The 22756-nt window shown below is 37.5% G+C and overlaps 2 protein-coding genes across 2 annotated transcripts in view; one reads left to right on the top strand and one right to left on the bottom strand.

Annotated features, from left to right (window-relative positions):
* LOC137287583 (E3 ubiquitin-protein ligase SHPRH-like) overlaps positions 1–3759 on the bottom strand; it is a 192413-nt gene extending 188654 nt beyond the window's left edge. The window contains exon 1 of the mRNA XM_067819951.1: positions 3494–3759. The gene's annotated coding sequence lies outside the window, so the exon portion shown is untranslated. The remainder of the gene's footprint in view (positions 1–3493) is intronic.
* Positions 3754–22756, top strand: part of LOC137287584 (akirin-2-like) — a 30911-nt gene continuing 11908 nt past the window's right edge. Inside the window, exon 1 of the mRNA XM_067819952.1 lies at positions 3754–4392. Coding sequence (XP_067676053.1) covers positions 4212–4392 — 181 coding nt within the window. The 5' untranslated portion in view covers positions 3754–4211. The remainder of the gene's footprint in view (positions 4393–22756) is intronic.

A 22756-nucleotide genomic window follows, 5' to 3' on the forward strand; every position in this document is an offset into this window, starting at 1 on the left:
AGTTTTCGCGATTTCAGGTTTGTACAAACCTGTAAACGAAATAGTTCAACCCCTAAAATGTCGATGAATACTGCACAGACCCTCATTTCTATACCCACTATTACGTCACGGAGACATGCCGCTCTGATTGGTTGAAATTTCGTTAGCGGCTGAGAAGATTGCACTGTTGACAAGAAGGTCGATTTAAGGTAATTAAAGATCGAAATGAGCATTTTTAATGACAGGGTTTCATTTATAACGATGTCAGCAAGTGATTTTGCATTTGTACCCTTTAGAGTATATGTGACCTTTAATGTATTTCTATAAAAGGTTTCTTTACTAAATCTATAAATCCAAAAAATCAAATCTTTCCAAAAGAATTTGAAGAATCTACTGGGTATCCATCAATACCAGGGCTTTTATTATTTTTCATAGATAAAACTGCTGTCTTAATTTCTTCTGTAGAGAGGTCATCGGGGAAAAGCTGATAAACCTCTCATTGGTCACCCAAGATAGCACACCTGGCAACTAATTGTATGATGTCCGCCATTCTAAGTAATTTAGTTAAAGGTCACATGCAACGTAAAACACAACTTTGCAGATTCTGGTACCTTTAGGTTTGCACTTACCGAAACAAATCGTAAATAATGACAATTTAACCTATAAAGTTGAAAAAAACGCGATGAAAAAAAACCCCGCGAAATCGGAGTTCAAACGTTTCACTAAATTCCCCCCAGCGCTGGGGGGAAAACTGGTTTCAACAGCTGTGCTGCGCTGCATCCATAATGCATGCGCAGTAAATAGGTTCACGGAGCTTGAAACAGTATGCATGCCCAGCGTCGTGAGCAGTAGTCAAATCTTGGTTGTGTACACAAACAAGTAAATAATCTACTCGTTACGTAAAACAACTTGTTGATTGTGGTAAGCAGTCTCTGTCACAGAGAAAGCTCAGTGTCTGGTTTATTCACACCTGTATGTCTGTCTGCCTATCTGCTAAAGACAACATGCAATACACAGCTTCAATCACTGACCACATGCAATTTGAACTTAACACCTATCAGACTATACGACATATAGAAAATAAGTTGATTTATGACTCGTGCACCCATGTCCCATGTCTGTGACATTATGTAATTAGGCACGTGTGATACACATGACATGTTTTTATGTCTGTGGGTTGGAAACAAACTACATTCATTTTTTCGGATGACTGGATCTGACGGAAACTGGTGTATACTCTTGTCAGTTTCAAGTCCTGCTTTGTACTTGGACGAATGACAGATTCCAGCCACGCAGTAGTTTACCATCTCTACTGACATGATTTTTTATTGGATCGAGCGCAAATTCAGAGAACATGTATTTTCCAAACCCAACATCGCTATATACATTCTTCATGGATAACGACTTCTTTTCGTGTATATGATTTTTTTTGAAAACAGTATATGAATCCATACTGAAACAAAGCACCAAGAAGTTGTTATCCATAAAGAATCTTACTTTCTTGTGACAGGCTATACTTCTAAAATCCCATCAAACAGATCATCTTTCTGTACACACAATGAACCCTCAGCATATCAGCAAATGACACAGCCAATCGGAAGCCGTCGTTACACTTGAGTGCACATCCACCCGCTATGACTGGGTTCGGTCTCCGAGGGCTTCGTTTCGGGGGAAGTAAGCCCAAGTACAAAATATTGCACTTTTGAATCGCGACTGTACGTTTATAATTGTGTTTATTTGTTTTTTTAAAAGCATCAATGTATATCATATGTCATGAATAAGTGATAAACGTGTTTTAATTATGTTCGATTTTTTGGTTGCATGTGACCTTTAACCAATAATGAGCAATCAATCAATCAACGCAAGAGTGGTTAATTCTTTGAAGGGAGGATGTTACATAACACAATTCAATTCAATTTAATACTCAACACCAACAACGATGGTACATGAGAATACAAGTTCATATAAATATAATACAATTTGCCATTACAGACCTTAATTTATAATGTTGAGTATTTACTCCAGACAGGAGAAATGCCAAATGGGAACCTTTGTTGAGTAACCAAAGTGGTGTTACTACTAATTATACCTGTTATAAATTCATTAACTGACCATCCAGAGAATGATGACAAATAACACGTGTATGTTTACACCATCAAACGCGTGTTACAGCAAGGAAGATGTAATCTCTGTGTCGCATGCAGCCTGAAAACACTTATGGGCCGAAACTGTTTTGGGAATACCAACGGAACTTCGTTACATAAGGAATACATACAGGTCATTGCTGTGTACTTGGATAAATAGGTGTAATAAGTCTTTTTTACGAAAATTTTCAGATTTCTGTACAAAAAGGTAAAGTCATCGTTTTTAGTTTACGAATGCAAATAAATCAACTGTGTGTTTTTATTATCATAAATAATAAACCAGGGTAGCTACCAAAGCTAACAAAATTTACGTATGATGTTTGCTATGACAGCTGCACCAACACTCAAAACTACCTAAATATAAATCTTTGCAATCTTTCGGACTGAAACAAATGGCTTGCTACGTGCCTGTAGACATCATATTTTCACGTAACATGATTAAATGTCGAGGTTAAAAACACAGAAATAGGATCAAATTGGATTAGTCACTATACCATCCAAGTATCCGAAAAAAATACAGTGCTGGGATATTTTGTTACGACCAGACAAGGAATACCATGGATATTTTTAAATAATGGCATATGATGGGCATCCGGCCTCCTGACTGTTTAGGTGAAGAAATTCTGCTAATATGGACAGGAGCCCAGTCCCTTTGCCCGTCCCTTTTGCTCCGCATCAGTGCCCCTTTAACGCTACCCTAATCCTTTCAAGGATTGCAGAAGGTGTCCTGTATTCTGGCCGTATTCTCTAATCTTGTCCCTAACTCGATCCTGCAATAACTGATGCTAAAGGGGTCGTTGTCGGCACAGGTACTACAGAAATGTACCCCAGGTACCTCTCTGTATACAGATGTGTACCTAGCCATAGTAAATGTACAGAATCATACCCTAGGACAATCCCATTCTGGATCGGAATCAGCGCTGGACCGGTTTCTCAAACGTGTACTTTTATTCCAGCCTGTCAAACCATGTAAAAACTGCAGCATGGCACCTTTCTTCGGCTTGTAAAATATCAGCTCCGTATACAATTGCATTAGAATAATAGTACATGGCTAATGAAACAATTGTTAATACCCAGAATGCACTCGAAGTCAGGCGATCTGGAACAACACTACAAACCAGTTTCGGTTTTGGCTTGAGAAAAGTGGGCTCGTCTGCTGTTTTGGGTAACAGGTACGTTCCTGTACACTTACTTTGGCTAGGGTACATATCTGTAGTACCTGTGCCGACAACGACTGCTTCAGCATAACTGACAACCCTACAACGACACCTTCAACCACCGAATATTATACGTCATACGTTAATTTGCATCGCAAATTATAAAACACGCAGCACTACTTACAGGAGATGTTTTCTTAGTATCTTACTTACCTTTCGGGGTGTTCAGACTAGGGATGAGACTGAGAGTGAGAGTACCCTATACTGACAGATCGAATGAAATACTTTACGACTTCACTTTACGCAACCATTACCATCTTGGCAGTGGTATTGAGATATCTTTCTCACTCAGCGGTACCGTTTGTCGCAAACAGTTCGGGTATAATTCTCTATTCTTATCTGTATACTCGAATACAGACAAAAGCACTTTACTGCTGATACTGCATTCACCGACATTGTTTACTTCCGGTGTTGAAAATACAGATTGCAACAGACACGCGTTCTGATTCTTGAGTGCGCTCTTTCTAGTCTTTTCCGTTTGATGATATTTTTCATATTTTCTCGAAGATAAAAATATGCCTCTCTGTTGATAATCAATTAGCAGTCCAAAGTTTCGTGTGGGGCGGTGTTTGATAAATCCAGAGACGGATTTGATGGTCACATTTTATACAACCTCAAACCTGGGTTTCAGAACGAGGCGCATATAATCGGACACAAACGGCCATTTTAAATATCGGTTGGTTTGGAGAGCAGAAGAAAATCCGAGACCATCCTTGATAAAGTTGAGATATATTTAAACGATTTCTGACATAGACGAGAAGAAATACAATCAAAGTGCGACTCTAGCTGTTTATTTGATAGTTTCCATTGATTTTTATTAGATAGTGGGTGATTCAAACAAGGGAGCCATCGACCGATTTGTGGTGTAAAGATGGCTTGTGGAGCAACGCTCAAGAGAAGTCATGATTTCGACCCATTGCATAGCCCTGGTCAGGGAACTCCAAAGCGAAGAAGGTGTATGCCAATGACGCTATCACCATCAACACCTCCAACAAAGGCACATCAACTGAATCCATCCCCATTTGCAGATGTGACCCCGAAATACACTTCAGGTAATCACGACTATTTTGGTAGAATGTTACATTATGTGTCTTTATGTTCAGCTCCATGATTTCATTGTATTACAAACGTTGAACAAGTAAAAACTAGTTCACCGGTGCAAATGACGTAGTATTAATCCTTTGTGTGGCTCTTCAAACACACAATAAATGAAAGGTCAATCTATTTTGATGCTCAAACATTAAAGGGGCACTGATGCGGAGCGAATAATGTTTCTCGCCAACGGTCTAATTACGAAACCAAACCGCAATTTGGTCAGCGCCCGCTCCTTCGACCGTGACGGACAAAGGAACTGGACTCCTGTCCATATTTTTTTCACCTAAACAGTCAGGAGGCCGGATGCCTATCATATGCCATTTGTTTAAAAATATCCGTGGTATTCCTTGTCCGATCGTAACCAAATATCCCAGCAGTGTAGTACTTTTAGGATGCTAGGATGGTATAGTTACTGATCCAATTTGATCCTATTTCAGTGTTTTTAACCTCGATATTTAATCATGTTACATCAAAATATGATGTCTACAGGCACGTAGCAAGCCATTTGTTTCAGTACGGAAGATTGCAAAGCTTTATATTTAGGTAGTTTTGAGTGTTGGTAGAGCTGTGATAGCAAATATCATACGTAAATTTTGGTAGCTATGGTAGCTACAATGGTTTCTTATTTATGATAATAAAAACACACAGTTGATTTATTTGAATTCGTAAACAAAAAACGATGACTTTGCGTTTGGTAGAGAAATCTGAAAATTTTCTTGCGTAAAAAAACCCTTATTTCACCTATTTACCCAAGTACACAGCAAATGCCTGTGTGTATTCCTTATGTAACGAAATTCCGTTGGTATGTATCCTCAAAACAGTTTCGGCCCATAAGTGTTTTCAGGCTGCATGCGACACAGAGATTACATCTTCCTTGCTGTAACTCGCGCATGATGGTGTAAATACACGTGTTATTTGTCATCATTCCCTGGATGGTCAATTAATGATTTTTTAACAGGTATAATTAGTAGTAACACCACTTCGGTTACTCAACAAAGGTTCCCATTTGGCATTTCTCCTGTCTGGAGTAAATACTCAACATTATAAATTAAGGTCTGTAATGGCAAATGTATTGTATGTTATGTAATATGTGCATGTAAGTGATGCAAGAGGTTTTATCAGCTGAGTTACAAAAGCAAACATCGATCAAAGGATTAACCGATAACACACTGATTGATTAATTACTTTTATCTTCTAGCGGATTTGTCAAAAGGCAGAGTGTGTAGATGACAACACCCTGTCGTAAAGTGTGAGTGCAAAAACAACATCCTCCCTTCAAAGAATTAACCACCCTTGCGTTGATTGATTGATTACTCATTATTGGTTAACTAAATTACTTAGAATAGTGGACATCATACAATTAGTTGCCAGGTGTGCTATCTGGGAGACCAATGAGAGGTTTATCTGGTTTTCACCAACGAAAGACGTGAAACGATGTGTTACTTTTTCGCAAATGAGACAGGTGTAAGACACGCGACACAGAGCAGGATTATTTACCAGCTGCAGATGAATGGAATACGATTTCTTTTACGTGGATATTGATGGATACACTCCTGAACAAGGTAGTAGCCTGACATTGTTGCTATAAAATTAGTTTGTTTTACATTCATTATTTGCATTTTGTTTTAATTTATTTATTGTAGCATTCAGCAGAATCTGTATGACAAAAAACAGACACTAGATCCCGTATGTGTGTGAAATAGGATCCACATTGGCAATCTATACAATGTATAAATGTTGCTGTTATGTTAGAAATTTACTATGAGTATAAGCAGATAGTGTGTTCTTTTGTTAATTTTCAGAATCATACAAATATGACAATAAACTAATTAGGGTTATGAGGCAAAATATAGAGACGTACATTGGCTTCGTTATTTTCCGTCCTAATAGTTTTTTACCATTTCTACCACTGGCATATGATTAACCTTCAAAGTGTTTCATTTGTTTTCATAATACATTTGTAATGAAGTAAAAAATGACTTCACCTCAGTTGATCTGTCTATAATTAAACTATCAGTTGCGCCTACGGACTGCGCAGCAGAGGTCACGAACCAGTCACGAATTCTGGGATATCATCCGGGTACTCACGGGAGAAAAACAATAACAAAAGTTTACACCAGTCCACGGAAATTGCTCCGCATTAGTGCCCCTTTAATCTCAAGAGTTATAAAAATGCAAAGCGTACAGGATTGAATCCAGCTTGACTAAAGGGTGTTAGTAGTGTACAGGAGACCCACTTATGATTTTGCTTTGAGATGTGCATAATCACTTTCTTGAATGACCAAAGGAGAGGGTCCTTTACTACATCCTGTCTAAGTGTTTTCACTGTAACATTAAGCGCCAAAATTTAATGAATGTTCAGTGGAAAAAATTAATGTTGGTAATTTTGTGGACATACAGACAACTGGATACCTATACCCGTATTGTTAATTGTCACGTCACACAACTCTAAAGGCTAAACCTTACCCTAAACCTACCTAAACCCCAAAAGTATCCAAAGATGGTGGAAGGTATCTGGTATTCTGTAGTCGTACCTTAAACCCCAGGATGCCAAAGGGACATGTGCCCTTCCTCTCCAACCCTCCCTTTGAAGTCCAATAAAATACTAAATGTATCGCACAAACATACTTCATAGTTTTAAATTCTGCAGGAAATCCATGTTTTACGATGTCATCCAGTTATTATCTTAGGCAAAGTTTACGTGCAGAAAATAACCTTTTAAAAGAGGCCATGTCATAAATGGCGCTTACTTTTGACAGTACAAATTCACAGCATCATTTACTGTGTTTGAAATGTGAAAATCGGATAGTTACTGGGATTGTTGAATTTCAAAAATTAATTTTAATGACCACTGATAATGCAGTGATACCAGGAAATCACTAATGATCATACTGAAATGCTACTGATGTACCCAGAATCAATTAGGATGTTTTGAAAATAAACTTTCACAAATGAGGAAGTGTGCTTTCCGCCATATTGAATAGTGTTTACAAAATCCTGGTTCGCGAAGGCAGGTATTGAGACTCCAATTATATAACTTGTATACCATATTCAGCTGCAACAAATGTATCGCTCGGTCCCCATACATTTTCAAATCATACTACTAAAGCTACTAATTGTCTTTATCACCAATTCCATCTGACTAAATGAAGTGAAATGAAATGTAAGATATTGGGTGAGAAAAAAAATGCATTGCTCAAAAGACTTCATGTTTGAAATGTAAACAAAGAAACATTCTGATTTCACTAAGTAGCATTTTCTGGAATTTTCAGACATCCATTCATTAATTCATTGCTTACAATGGCATGAATTTATTTTGCTCTGTGTCATGCCTATGTTCTACAATATTTTATCAAATTCTGCAAATATTTTAATTAGCTTGCATACCAAGAAAAAGAAAAAATATAGCTGCGAGCAGCGATGAGGGCTTCTTGGATGTTATGCAATTCAGCTCTTTGCATCTGTGACGTACCTCCAATTGTAAACATGGCTACAGATAATATAAATACATATTACTGTCAGTAATGGGAAATGTGTCATTCGTTAACTTTGAATTCTGATTGGCTTTGAAACAGATGCTACCTGTATTAGAACATTAAAGAAACAAACATTATGGTTGTCCATTCAGTAATCAAAGAATGCATACGGTACAACAATCTGTTCAAAATGCCTAAAACATAAAACTTGGTAGCCGAAGGTGAATGTGATTCACGTAATGTGAGTCACTTATATATGTATATTAACTAAATTTATCTCAAGCAGCGTAACAAACATTTCCACTGATCTAAATTCAAAAACATACAGGAAAATTTACCATTGATCTTAATGACATACGTGAACTTGAATTGTTCCTGAGCTTGCGATGAATCTTGTAAATTCACTCTACTAGCACAAACATAGAACCAGTCCAGATGGATTCAGTGTGTTCACTTTCGTGGTTCAACTGATGTAAATTTGACTTAAAATATTCATACCATCATACCAGTATCATCCGAATGCTCAATACCATAGGATGATAGTACATTACTATAGTCCAAATCATATTGGTTGTGACTTTATAAATTTAAAAACAAATTAACAGCAGCTTTTCCTGCTTCATTAACAATATTTCGCTAGATCATCAGCACGAGATACATCAGGTGCTAGATATAATAAATCACACAGAGTATTTTAAATGACTAATAAAACCTGAACAAAATGACTGCTTAAAGGGGTACTGATGCGGAGCAAATAATGTTTCTTGCTTACGGTCTCATTTCGAAACTAAGCTGCAAATTGGTCAGCACCCGCTCCCTTGACCGTGACGGACAAAGGGACCGGGCTCCTGTCCACATTAGCAGAATTTCTTCACCCTAAACAGTCAGGAGGCCAGATGCCCATCATGTGCCATTATTTAAAAAATATCCATGGTATTCCTTGTCTGATTGTAACAAAATATCCCAACAGTGCAGTTTCTTTTCTGATGCCTGGATGGTATAGTGACTGATCAAATTTGATCCTATTTCTGTGTTTTTTACCTCGATATTTACTCATGTCATCTAAAAATATGTCTGCAGGCACATAGCAAGCCATTTGTTTCATATACGTCAGAAGGATTGGAAAGCTTTATATTTAGATAATTTTGAGGGTTGGCCCAGCTTTCATTGCAAACTAATCTATGCTGACAACACCCTGTCATAAAGTGTGAGTGTAAAAACAACATCCTCTCTTCAAAGAATTAACCACCATTGCGTTGACTGATTGATTGCTCATTATTGGTTTACTAAATTACTTACAACGGCGGATATCATACAATTAGTTGCCAGGTGTGCAATCTTGGGTGACCTATGTGAAAGACCTGAAACGATGTGATACTTTTTCGCATATTAGACTGTTGTAAGACACACGACAGAGCAGGATTATTTACCAGCTACAGATGAATGGAATATCGTTCTTTCGTGTGGATATTGATGGATACATTCCTGAACAAGGTAGTAGTCCGACATTGTTGCCATAACATTAGTCTGTTTTAAATTCATTATTTGCATATTAATTTAGTTGTTGTAGCGTCCAGCAGAATCTATATGACAGAAAACACACACATGATCGCGCATAGGGTGTGTGTGAAATAAAATCCACATTGGCAGTCTATACAATGTTTAAATGTTACAGTCATGTTAGAAATTTACTATAAGTATAAGCAGACCGTGTGAATTTTTATTAATTTCAGTGTCAACAAAATGCCATTTGTGATTAATTACTTCAAATGACACCAGCAAGTTAACCTATCGCACCGGTACCTGGCGAGACGCTCCCGATTTGTTTACTCACTGCCTGGAAATGAATTTTATGTGCATTACATTACATGATCTTGATCTTGAAATCCATTCAAATGCATGTAAAATTATTTATAATATTGAAAGAATACGGAAGCTCGACCGAAAATATAGTATAAGTAATTTTAAGTTACATTCATGGTTTCCTCGCTGCATCGGTAAATATCCACACAGTTTTAGGCAAGGAGACTCATCGGAGGCCCCACGCCTAGAACAGAAGGGATACTGACTGATACACTTCGGCCTTTGCTTGTTGATGAATTTACTTTTATGAATCCATGTATGCACTACAGAGCACACAAAAACCTTTAACTTTTTTGCGTTTTGAGTTGTCAGATATATTCATAGGCATATAAAAGGAGTTCAGCAAATAACTCTAATTAATTTCAATTGAAGCTCAGATCAAATCTATCTGGTAAGCGTTAGTACTTTTGACATACACAAAGGCAGGTTATATTTATATACACAGAACTACATATCGCCAACTTTGAAGGGAACGACTGAACTTGCAGACAATAGTGAGTGCTGGTGTGTGGTCCTGTGAGATATGTTTAAAGGAGCGGCCGTAATCGTCTTCCCGCTTTCCTTCAGATTTTCGTGCTCTCTCCAAGGGTTAAACGTTAAATGCTGCACCAACTTTTGGCACATTCCGCCGCCTATTCCTGTGCCGTCGGTGATAAAAAGAAGTGCCTATTTTCTTAATATGCAGAAACTTCGGGATTTTGCAGGCTAGTATTATTTACGGTGATGTGTACACAGAGGCGAGCACTTTCGATAGATAATTAAAGCGATCTGAACAGAAATATTAGTAAATTTGCTGCGCACATTTTCCTTTCATTTGGGGCACGTCTCAAATGTTTTGTCTTCCTTTTAGCTAATGCAGTGTGTATCGCCGTCAAAAACGGAGCATTTCAACAATGATGTCGTTGCTTAGGGAGGTGCCTAGACACAAAGTACGGCTAGTTTGAAAGCGGTAGCTGTTGTAGTTGTAGTGCAGCAGATTTTGGGAGCAAAGTAGTCAGAATTTGGCTGAAAAACAGCAGCAAAAACTTCAATCCCAAATAGCGGCCAAACAGTGCAATTTAGCGACTCAGTTTCTACAGATGAAATTGTAGACATTTTGATTGCACATCTGTTCAAGAAGTTTGGTAGTCATTGCAGCAGTAGTTGGAGATATTTGCATTTCAAGTTGAAACTTTTGAATGAATTTAGGTTTATCTGCCATTTGCTATTGGGCCTACAGCCTAGAGAATGGGGAATATCTACACCTCTGCTGCCATCTGCCTGATTTTTTTCAAGCGATTCTGTCCACTGGTGCTCTTTGTAGCGCTGGAACAAAATATGGCGGAAAAATAATAAAAACATCAGTAATAACAATAGGTCTTCTGCCTGAAGCCCTAATTACTTCATCAGGGAAGATGTAAAATTTGTACAAACGTCACTAGATAAGGTTATTGACCTCTTCAATTCAAATATATATTTGCTAGGGTTTGCAGGGATTACCATGCATATTTGTCTCATATATTAGCTATGCTCAATGATTTTTCTAAACGTGTGATATAAGAAAAATAGCATTATCTCATGCAGACCTTAAGAAAGAGAAAAAATTTTTGTGGATTTTTAATGTCCGTAGTTCTGTTTCCTTCTCTGATTGGAACGCAATGTTGTCTGAGTTTTAATTTCTTTTTTACACTGAATACAATCAGACATTGACATTTTTAAAACAAACCCTATTTGGCCGAACGATGGACCTAATTGTGCAGAATTGCAAGCCTGACACTGGGAAGTATGAACGTATGTTTGAAGCTTAACCTTTAGCCTGCTGAATAAATTTCAGCATAATTTGACACCCTTCATGTAAAGAGGGTGGGTGATTTCAAACAGATGGTGTGCCATTAAAAACGTGACAAGGGAGCCAATATTTTGAACATTAATTATAGACAGAAAAATGAACATAACTATAAAAAAAATTCCAAATATTTTCAAACACACAGGGGTTAAGGCCGACGCGAACTTAAAAAATGTAAATATTCGTAAAGTTCCCTGAATTACGTGATGGTAGGTGGAATACGTTTTGTATCAGGAATCTGTTTAAATCGTGAAATCAGCGCTTGTTGCTTCCATCCGTCAATTCTCCAATATCTCAAATATAGCTGAGTTAAAATTCATATTTTTGTCATTGGATGGCACCGGCGCGAGGGCAAATTATGAACTGTAACAGGAATATATCGTACGAAAATTGTCTACAAAATACATTTGTATTTTCAATGTCATCGTGCCATATGTTCAAATGACTATAATTAGGTTGATTTAACGTGTCATGCCATAAAAAATACAGGACATAACAAACGACAATTAAGGACGCTACACCTCAAGTTTCAGGGGGTTTGGTTCCATATATTCCATGTTCATGCAGATTTACCCGTCTTGTACTGCAAGCAGATGTATCAAAATCAAACATGGCGCGCTTAGCTGTACACGATATAAAATGTTGTTATTTAATCCTCAGTAAAGTTGCTATTTCTATTGTTTATGTGTTATCGATCGAAAGCAGATGATCTCCTTAGTCCATAGGTGTTAGATTTGATATAATCACTTTATTAGAACGATACATAAACGATAGGAAAGATCAAACATGTTCACGACACCGTTCAGGCAAAAGTTGCCGGATGTGATGTCACTCATGGGGAGACGTCAACCGATTCATTCCTTGATTACAGAAAATAAGTAGGTATGTTTGTAGCACTGTAATTCGTTTGTATCTTTTAGAATACACAAAAAATATAATTATGATAAATCATAATGGATAACGATATGGCCCAGGCGATAAAATCTGCACATTTCTATACCAGTTTGACCTTCAATGCTCCCGTGACCCGGAAGTGGTAGTTCTGATTTGTATATGTCAACACGATAAGGAAATTCGTCAGTATCATTTGTTTGAAGATGTATTAGACGAAATACCGCATGTTGATCACTCTAAAGACGCCAATAGGAATATCATTGATTATAGATAATGATGTTAAGGAGACAATTGCACAATATTCTGAATTATATTCTGCCCCAAACAAGTAACATTTTCATACCGAGCGGCATGACTACCCAAGGTGACCAGCTGTTCACAGGTGCGCGAAAGAAGCAGAATGTGTTAGAATGGATTTCTATACATGTTGGTGTAATATGATACAACATTTGAACAATTAAATATTGTTGACTAATATGTTTCAAATAAATACATATGTCCTATATACAATTGAATAAGTACTAAAATAAATAATTACAGAATAAATACACCAACTGAGGGACTGTTCATAACTTATTGCTGTGGGGAGATAATGATTTACATGGAGGAGCATGAACAATGTGACTGCCCCTATCCTATGATTTACATGCCAAATAAGTGACACTCCTGCCCCAAATCCCAATTTTTAAACATAACTTTAGGTACTAAATGTAAAAAGTTTGATTACATCTGTGTCCCCAGTACTTGTGCACAAAACTGATGACCTTTCTTCCTCCTCAGTACAAAATTGGTGACGCCCTTATCCCTCTTACAAATAAATATCTCTCACATATACACGCACGCTCGCTCGCTCACACTCACTCACACACACACACACACACTCACACACACACACACACACACACACACACACACACACACACACACACACTATGAACAGTACCTAAACATACGTACATTCTTTTTGCATGAAATTGTTTTTGGTATTTGTTTTTTCAGCAACAACGACAAAGGTAGTAACAGATACTGGACATTTTGACTGATATTTTTAATCATGCACACCTGGGTAGCACTGGATTTTATAATTTATTAAGGTATGGTACCTTTCAAAACATGGTACAGGGCACATTACAGCTCTTGCAAATGAAAGTGGTCTGATGTCTTTTGGCACCTCTGAACGAACAAACCACACAGTCATTGCACAAGATCTTACCTTTAGGAGTTTTATCCTGGGTCTTACCTGGGAAATGGCGAGCTGTTAGTCTAGCAGGACGCTCCATGTTGGTTGCCGTAGGTCCAGATCGTGCTCTTCCCTGTCACTCATAACCCTCCAGGCACTTGGTTGCAATGACCAGTCTGAACTTTTCAGAACTTACTCTCTTACCTGGGTTTGCAGCTTTGAAGATTATCAGAGCATTATTAAATGAAACTTCCATCAGGTACAAAAAACACCTTCTTCCACCACTTACAACACCTGTGGAGCACCATGTAGTATTGCAACTGCTTGTCTGCCTGGTCCACTCCTCCCATGTGCTGACTGTATAGCTGAACTGCTTTGGGTTTTCTTACATCTCTGAAGTTGTTTGGCGATGCCCTAGATCTTACTCTTTTCAAAAAAACAAGAACCATTGTGAATGCTGGTCAGAAGGTTTACTTTTCTTTTATCAGTCCATGTAATATACAAGAATTCATTATCCCTATATAAATGCAGATCATCACCAGCTTTTGGTCTTGCATCCTTGACAGGCTGTGGTACATCCAGTCAGGAGGCCCTCAGTGTGCCACACGCACCAGTCTTCACTTAGTTCCTGGAATAGAGGAGAAGTGAAAAAGTTGTCCATGTACACATGGTGACCCTTACCATACAGAGGCTGACACAATGACGTTAACAACCTGGTACGTCAAACCATGTGGTCTCCCTCCCTCCTGTCTCCCTGTGTATATTTGCCAGTTCCACATGTCCCCAGTCTTGCTGTCTGCCAGACCCCATGACTTGATACCCCACTTACGTGGTTTATTTGGCATATATTGCAGCAAACCTGTTCGTCCCTCGAAAGGAATCCTACTCCCGTCCACTGATAACCTCCCTGCCTGGGTGGAAGTGCCTCTGCCATCCTGGAACAAGAATTTTCATGAGTGGTCTTATTTTGAAAAGTTTGTCGTGTCTTGGGTCCTCTTTGAGGAAATCTTTGGCATTGTCATTTAAGTGAAAAAACATAAGTATCTGAATAAATCTATCCCTTGCCATGATAGCTTTGAACCCTTTACATTCGAGTAGTGGGTCACTTGACCAGTAAGATTCATACGATGGTTTCTTTGACAAACCCATCACTAAAAGTATAGAAATGAAAGCCCTCATTTCGGAGGTATCAACCGCTTTCCAATTCTTAGCACGTGAATGTACCTTCAACGTGTCCATCTTTTCACCTATAAATTGTGCTGCATACCTGTTCGTTTTTAAGTAACAAGCAAGTCAAACACTTCATCATTGAAAAAGCATCATACTCCCTCAAATTTTCACCTGTATTCCTTGGCCCAGATCGATCAACAAAATCTTGTAGCCATGGCGTTTCACTCACTCTGACTGAGGGGCCCTCCAAAAAATATTCTTCATCGTCCCCAAGGTCCAAATTTTCAACTTCTTCCAAATCCCTGTCCTCGTACCTGAAAGAGTCTTCTTCACCTTCACTATCCGAGTTTCTGAAAAGTTCGTGAAAATCTTCTATCACGGAAGCCATTATGCAAATCTAAGTTCTAGATCAATTGCGGGTTACAAAAATACAAAACTATTAAGACTGAGGGAGATTTCTATGAACCGTGACTACCCAGGTCAGTGAAAAGTAAACAAGTGAGGCTGTATATAATTGCTAATTACGTCATTTCCTAATTATTTGGCGGGAAAATAACTCGGGAAATTTCTCGAAGGCATCCATATTTAGCGAGAGGCGTGGTGGTCCGGTTTCCGCAATCAAGGAAAACAATGCAAGTATTGCAATATGGTTTCAGGGATTGACTTGGGCCGCGATATCGCGATTTTCTCGCACCAGTTGCTTTAAAATCGCACTCAAATCTACCAGCAGCGATTTAAAATCGCATCCTGCTCTCCTGTATGATAGGAAGTTTTAAATCTGTTTTACTGAGAAAGGATTTGTCGTTATTTTGTCCCGTCCAAGATATTCCCGTTGCTTTCTACCTATTTTTAATCTTCGAAACATAACTTCTGGTATGGAACATCGAACATTGTTGCACAGTGCTGCACAAAATGAGCTGCGCTACAAGGAGTATGGCAAACTCTGAACCTCGAAGTACTGTGTTGTTTATGCATTCGGAAGTTGTGTTTTACGTCACACAAAGGGCGGCTACTAACGAAACCATCTTATTCGATATTAAAATCTTAAAATTCTTAAAGACTACGAATGAAAACGAAGAAAAAACTTGACCCATTCAACACCGTAGGCCGAAAACTTGGCCAAGACATCACCAGTCCCCAGGAGCTGTAGGTCGAAAAAACAACCAGTCAGTAGTTGCATCAAAATGATTTATACTTTTAGGCACCTAACTAACATATGATTCATTTATCAAATCTATCCCTCTTCATAATGCCTGTCAGTAACAGTATCCATTGCTGTTATCTGGTATCTGATTGGCTGACTTAGGTTTAGGTCACTTGTCTGATTTTGACCAATCACGATCCTTACTGCAGACTGAGGCTAAAAGGCGTCATTAGAAACCAATGTTTATCCAATAAAACCGCTTCTTACAACTATGAAAATACTCTTGGCAAGGATACAGTCATTTTGTTGATGTTCAGAGCTTTCGAATGATACCCGCCATCAAACGAATCGCCTCACATGTTATTCATTATCAGACAAATATTTTAAAACGGAGGTTTTTCACGCTGTTGTATCAAGTTACCAAGCGAATTGCCACTGATATCGGGAAATACACGAGCATACATATTACTTCAGAAATCTTTCTAGAATAATTTTCTGATCATGTATAAATGAACATATGAAAGAAAAAGCGAAGGGGATGTCATGACTTGTTACAAATAGGAAAAAAAAACGCTCCAGTTTTTTCTTCCTCCGTGGTTCATCTAGACATATAAATGTCTATGCCTGCATTTTCTTTACAAATTAACTTAAGTTGTAGTCGTATTACGTGAAAAATATGATGAAAATAACTTTCATATTTATAAACAGTAAGATTAGTCCTTTCAACTGGTGTATGATATGCAGTAGCAATAATGATTTATAAGTTGATATTTTCTCTTGATAAACGTAAACTTCATCTATGACCTCAGAGTTGCTAGGAACTCGGTGTCATGCCTCTGGTTGAATGGTGTTGAAAGAGGTAAGTCGTTGACCTTGATGACAACCAGAATGCAGACACCAATGGTGATGCTAGTAGATCTACAGACTTTTAATTCATTGTAATTGAGGATTGCTTGACTTGAAATTGATTATGACAATGTCTTATTTGTCTCGTTTTCTGTTTCTTCTGAACGATCATGAACAGTTAAATCTCATAAGATTTGAAAACATCTCATGCTTTTGATCCCATGTGAGATTTTATCTCACATGTTTCCTGAGCCAGGTTTATCCCTGTGATTTATATATATGTAACACTTGGTCATTGCAACCTATAGCCGTTATTGCGTTGCATCTTTGTTTTAGAATTTATCAATCGTTTTCATTTATTAGCTTGGATATGTGGTTGTGTGAAAGTGATTCAACAACAAATTAGCGAGTTAGCCACGCCCACACGTGTCATCCACGCACGTCAACAGCTGGTCATTGCCGATGTTTTCATGAATTGTGTCCAAAAATCAATGGGGAATTTTGTGCTTTACTAAGAAGAAAACTGATAAATATGTGTATCTGAAATCAGAAAACAAAATTAAAATTCTAAAGTGGCGAAAAACGGATTTTCCAAATATGTTGATGTGTTTGTTTACCACCGTTGCTATGACAGTTTCCATGTCAGCCAGTCGATGATGTAACAACCGTTCTTGTTTTTGTGATTAATATCTTCACATAAAGTGACTACTTTTCGAAAATAAGTTTTGTTTCTGACTCTGTATTATAGAAAAATAACAAATTTTGGTCAGTTAAAAAAAATCATACCATTGCGATGAAAATATCGGACTTTATGTAGCTGAACGTGAAGCGCCTCACATAAACAATGGCCGTTGCGGGAGCCTTGTGCCAATAAAATTAGCTAATGCATTTTTTAATTCATGGGTGTTTGGTTTTGAGGTACAAAAACTTCTTTAACTTGATATATTTAGAAAGCTGAGAATTAGTTCATTCCATACGTAATTCAAGCCATATGTAAATCATGTTTGGTAAATAGTCGTTGCAAGTTATGTTTAGGGATGTCATTAGGCTACTGTTCTGTCGAATGGGTTCGACGGCAGCATTGAGAGGATTAATACAGTGGACTAGACTGGGACCGACTTATGTGTGCGAATTACGAGGAGTCCGAATTGGACTGGTGAGTGTCAAGAGTTAGCTCCCTTGACCAGGAGCTACGCATGCATGGTACTTTAACCATGGTGTAAGAATGTTTTCGGAGTAATAGCGCTAAAGATGATCACGGACATTATTGCGTATCAGTAGATTATGAAAAACTGTAATTTCGTAAACAAATATCACCTCATCTTTTATAAATAAATTATTGTTAGAATGCTCTGTCGTCCGGTTGTTTCCAATGCATCACTCATTTTGTGTCTTGTCAGTAAGCACGAGCTCTAGAAGTGACGTACCATGTTTTTGTGTTGCTCGCTATTTCACGGAGTAACGCCCTTGTATGGAAGCGCATGTGATTCAATCTTCTCCACAGAAATCAACAAATACAACGTATCATTGGTTCAGGCATTTTGTCACTGATGAGAAATTACTGGAGTATTGTCTTTTTATAACATTCGCATACCAAAATGACACTGAGCCGTGTCAGCTTGCTGAACTTCTTTGTAATTCCTTTTGTTAATTGGTTATCATCACACCTGATAATCCATTTGAAGTTGGTAATCAGCTAACTACAAAGCACTTCCGCCTCCCGCTAGTCTGAGCTAATAAGCGATGTTTTCATAGTAAATTACCTTGAAGGGCGGAGATTTCAGTCCGAAATCAGAGTTACATGAAGTCCGAATTAGTTAGCCTATATGTAATGATAACTTAGTTAACTTCTGCCGGGACCATCAATTTGGTCCGAATTGTATAGAAAACCGAGTTACTAAGGGTCCAAATAAGACAGCTTCCACTGTACAATAGGGGGGTTGATGCACTACATACCGATGTCAAATATTCAAGATTAGACTCGTGACGAATATTATTGACTACAGCCTGTTCATCTCCCGTCACTGCTATCTCTGATGATATTTATGCCGTTTCAGGATGCTATGATTGCCGCTTTTGGATGCTGTGACTGCCGTTTTGTGCGCTCAGACTGTTCTTGGGCGCTGTTGTAGCAGATTCGCGAGTTTTGTTTCCATTTCAAACGATTAGTTTTCCGTTACAGGGTGTTTGTTTCGGTTTTAGAGGATATTGTGGCAGTTTCTGGTGATTTTTGTTCTGTTTTAGTGGATACGAGTTCAATTTTGATGATTTGTTGACCGTTTGTATGGTAGACCTGAGATAAGCATTACCGAGGAGTTTTAGGTTTCAAAGGGAGGTAACTCCATCATGAAATTGATGAAAATGCAGACAACATGTCAAAGTCATCCACTTCAGATCTGTTTAACAAGTGTCTGTCTCATGAAAAAGAGATCTTAAGGTATGATTTATTAAAGGTCACATGCAACGTAAAACACAACTTTGCAGATTCTGGTGCTTTTCGGTATGCACTTACCGAAACAAATCATAAAAAATGCCAATTCAACATACGAGTTGTTTTCAAAATATGCCAATATTTGGTTCTCATGAAATGACAAAATGAAATGATTGAAAAGTTATTTTTTCATTCTTCAAATAGCATCATACGCTATTGCTTTTCCTAACATAACAGAACTCAGCTTTAACCTTTAGCCTGCTGAATTAATTTCAGCATAAGGCGCTAGTAAAAGGGTGGGTGATTTCAAACAGTCAGTATGTCACTAAATAAGGAACAACTGAAAAAATATTCAGCTCATTAATACTAGATAGAAAAATAAACATAAAAAAATATCCAGATAATTTCAAATGTACAGATATTACTGCTAGACACATATTAGATGATCCTGCGCACTAAACGCATTTGTGACGAGAGGCGGTACAACGAATTAGGCAAGTACATACCAGACCTAGAATAATTTTGTTGTAGTGATGTTTAAGTAATTAAATATGGAATATCAAAACTACAAGTGACAGATAATTAACTGTTGAGCAGGAGGTGCAACCTGTGTTAGTCTTTGGCATCAAGGTAATCATGTGGTGGCAAGTAAATTTCTTTTTTTCCTAATACTGAGCTCTGCAGTGAGTGTTTTTTGTTGTCCAGTTTGGAGCTATTCTTTAAAGGTCACATGCAACGTAAAACACAACTTTGCAGATTCTGGTACCTTTCGGTATGCACTTACCGAAACAAATCATAAAAAATGCCAATTCAACCTATAAAGTTGAAAAAAACGCGATGAAAAAAAAGCCCGCGAAATCGGAGTTCAAACGTTTCACGAAATTCCCCCCAGCGCTGGGGGGAAAACTGGTTTCAACAGCTGTGCTGCGCTGCGTCCATAACGCATGCACAGTGAATAGGTTCGCGGAGCTTGAAACAGTATGCGTGCCCAGCGTCTGAGGTAGTGAGCAGTAGTCTAATCTTGGTTGTGTACATAAACAAGTAAATAATCTACTCATTACGTAAAACAACTTGTTGATTGTGGTAAGCAGTCTCTGTCACAGAGAAAGCTCAGTGTCTGGTTTATTCACACCTATATGTCTGCCTGCCTGTCTTCTAAAGACAACATGCAATACACAGCTTCAATCACTGACCACGTGCAGTTTGAACTTAACACCTATCAGGCTAAACGACATAAAGAAAATAAGCTGATTTATGACTTGTGCACCCGAGTCCCGTGTCTGCCACATTATGTAATTAGGCACGTGTGATACACATGACATGTTTTTATGTCAGTGGGTTGCAAACAAACTACAATCATTTTTTCGGATGAGTGGATCTGACGGAAACTGGTGCAAACTCTTGTCAGTTTCAAGTCCTGCTTTGTACTTGGACGAATGACAGATTCCAGCCACGCAGTAGTTTACCATCTCTACTGACATGATTGTTTTATTGGATCGAGCGCAAATTCAGAGAACATGTATTTTCTAAACCCAACATCTCTATATACATTCTTCATGGATAACGACTTCTTTTCGTGTATATGATTTTGTTTGAAAAACAGTATATGAATCCATACTGAAACGACGCATCAAGTACACAAAAAGAAGTTGTTATCCATAAAGAATCTTACTCTCTTGTGACTGGCTATACTTCGAAAATGCCCATCAAACAGATCGTCTTTCTGTACACACAATGAACCCTCAGCATATCAGCAAATGAAACAGCCAATCGGAAACTGTCGTTACACTTGAGTGCATATTCACCCGCTATGACTTGGTTCGGTCTCCCGAGGTCTTCGTTTCGGGGGAAGTAAGCCCAAGTACAAAATATTGCACTTTTGAATCGCAATTGTACGCTTATAATTGTGTTTATTTGTTTTTTAAAAACAGCAATGTATATTATATGTCATGATTAAGTAATAAATGTGTTTGAATTATGTTTGATTTTTTGGTTGCATGTGACCTTTAAGATTTCAATTTGGATTTTTTTTCATTGCCATGTGTATATGGCAAAGACATATATATCAAATGCTTCCAGATCTTTAACGGAAGACTGCTCAGTCCTTGGCATTTTGTTATTCAAGGAAGACTGTTCTTCATGTTTCTTGTTTCATGATGGTTTAGGCTATTGAACACTAAATAATTGGAGTATATCACCATCAGACACTTCAGCAAACAGAATCAATCCTTGAAAGTTCATTAGACCCATTTCATATTGTGACATTGCTCCTAAACCCAGGAAAAGACAATAAGGTAGAATAATATATATTTACAGAATGTGAAGCCTGTTTTACTTTCACCAGAGACAATGTAACTTCTTATATGTATATGGTTTCTTTTTTATCAAATGATAACATTTTCTGATAAATTTACATGTACTGTTACTTCAACAACATAATTGACATTATTTGTCACGTGCGATTCAAAATAATTCAGCAAACAAAGTGGTACTGTTGAAAACAAAAATAACTCATCACCCATTTGTATTTGATGTACATTTTGGCACGATATTATGAAGAAATAAAATACACAAAATAATTTGTAACTTCTATCCATATATTTTATGGCATACATGTAGTTGTAATTAAAAAATTGTGCAAAACTGTCAGCTTTCCACATTACTGAAAGACATTAATTAAAATTTGGTTATTTACACGTTGCTAATGCATTGACAGATTTTAAGTGTCTTTGCCCTTGTCTACTTGAGAGAGAAAAATAATTGTCATATTATTAATATCATTTAACATATTAAAGTATATGAAAAGATTTAAAGTTGTAACCAGTTATGAAACATAAAGCATTGACAAATCTATCGTAATTATTCATCAAGAACGTTAATTCTTTGCATAAAATTATGAATGTAATTCAACTTGTTCTAAAGTGAGACATATAATTTTCCCAATCGTAATATGAATGCAATTTTTATCAAATCATCTCCGATTTCACGTGAAACTATAACTGAAAATATATTTTTGTTTATAAAATATGTATACTGCAGTTCTTACTACACTACATCGTCATAAAAAGAAAAGCATGAATGTTATTTTGAAACACAAATGCCACACCCATATCCGCGCACCTGTTGAGAATGTACACGTTTCTGTGTTGGACCATGTGAAAAAAGGAATAAGCTGGGATCAACATGCATCACAATTATATCTTTGCTGTCTTTATATTCAGTGGACAATAAAGTAATGTGCCTAATATGAACAAAAATTCAAATAAAAGATACTGAAAAACTTGCATCTGCAGTGTTGATCGACTACTGTTTCCGGGTCACGGGAGCATACAAGGTCAAACTGGTTCGGCTATGTGCGAATTATATAGTCAAAAAGACACCAAGAAAATTCTATGAGCTCTGATTAATCACTTTAAACAGTTATTTGTGCTAAAATTCACACGAAATAGCTCCAACTTTTCTGTTCATATTCAATAGCGAATGAATTTTATC

Source organism: Haliotis asinina, chromosome 6 (assembly GCF_037392515.1).
Source record: "Haliotis asinina isolate JCU_RB_2024 chromosome 6, JCU_Hal_asi_v2, whole genome shotgun sequence".
NCBI classification, from domain to species: Eukaryota; Metazoa; Mollusca; class Gastropoda; order Lepetellida; family Haliotidae; genus Haliotis; species Haliotis asinina.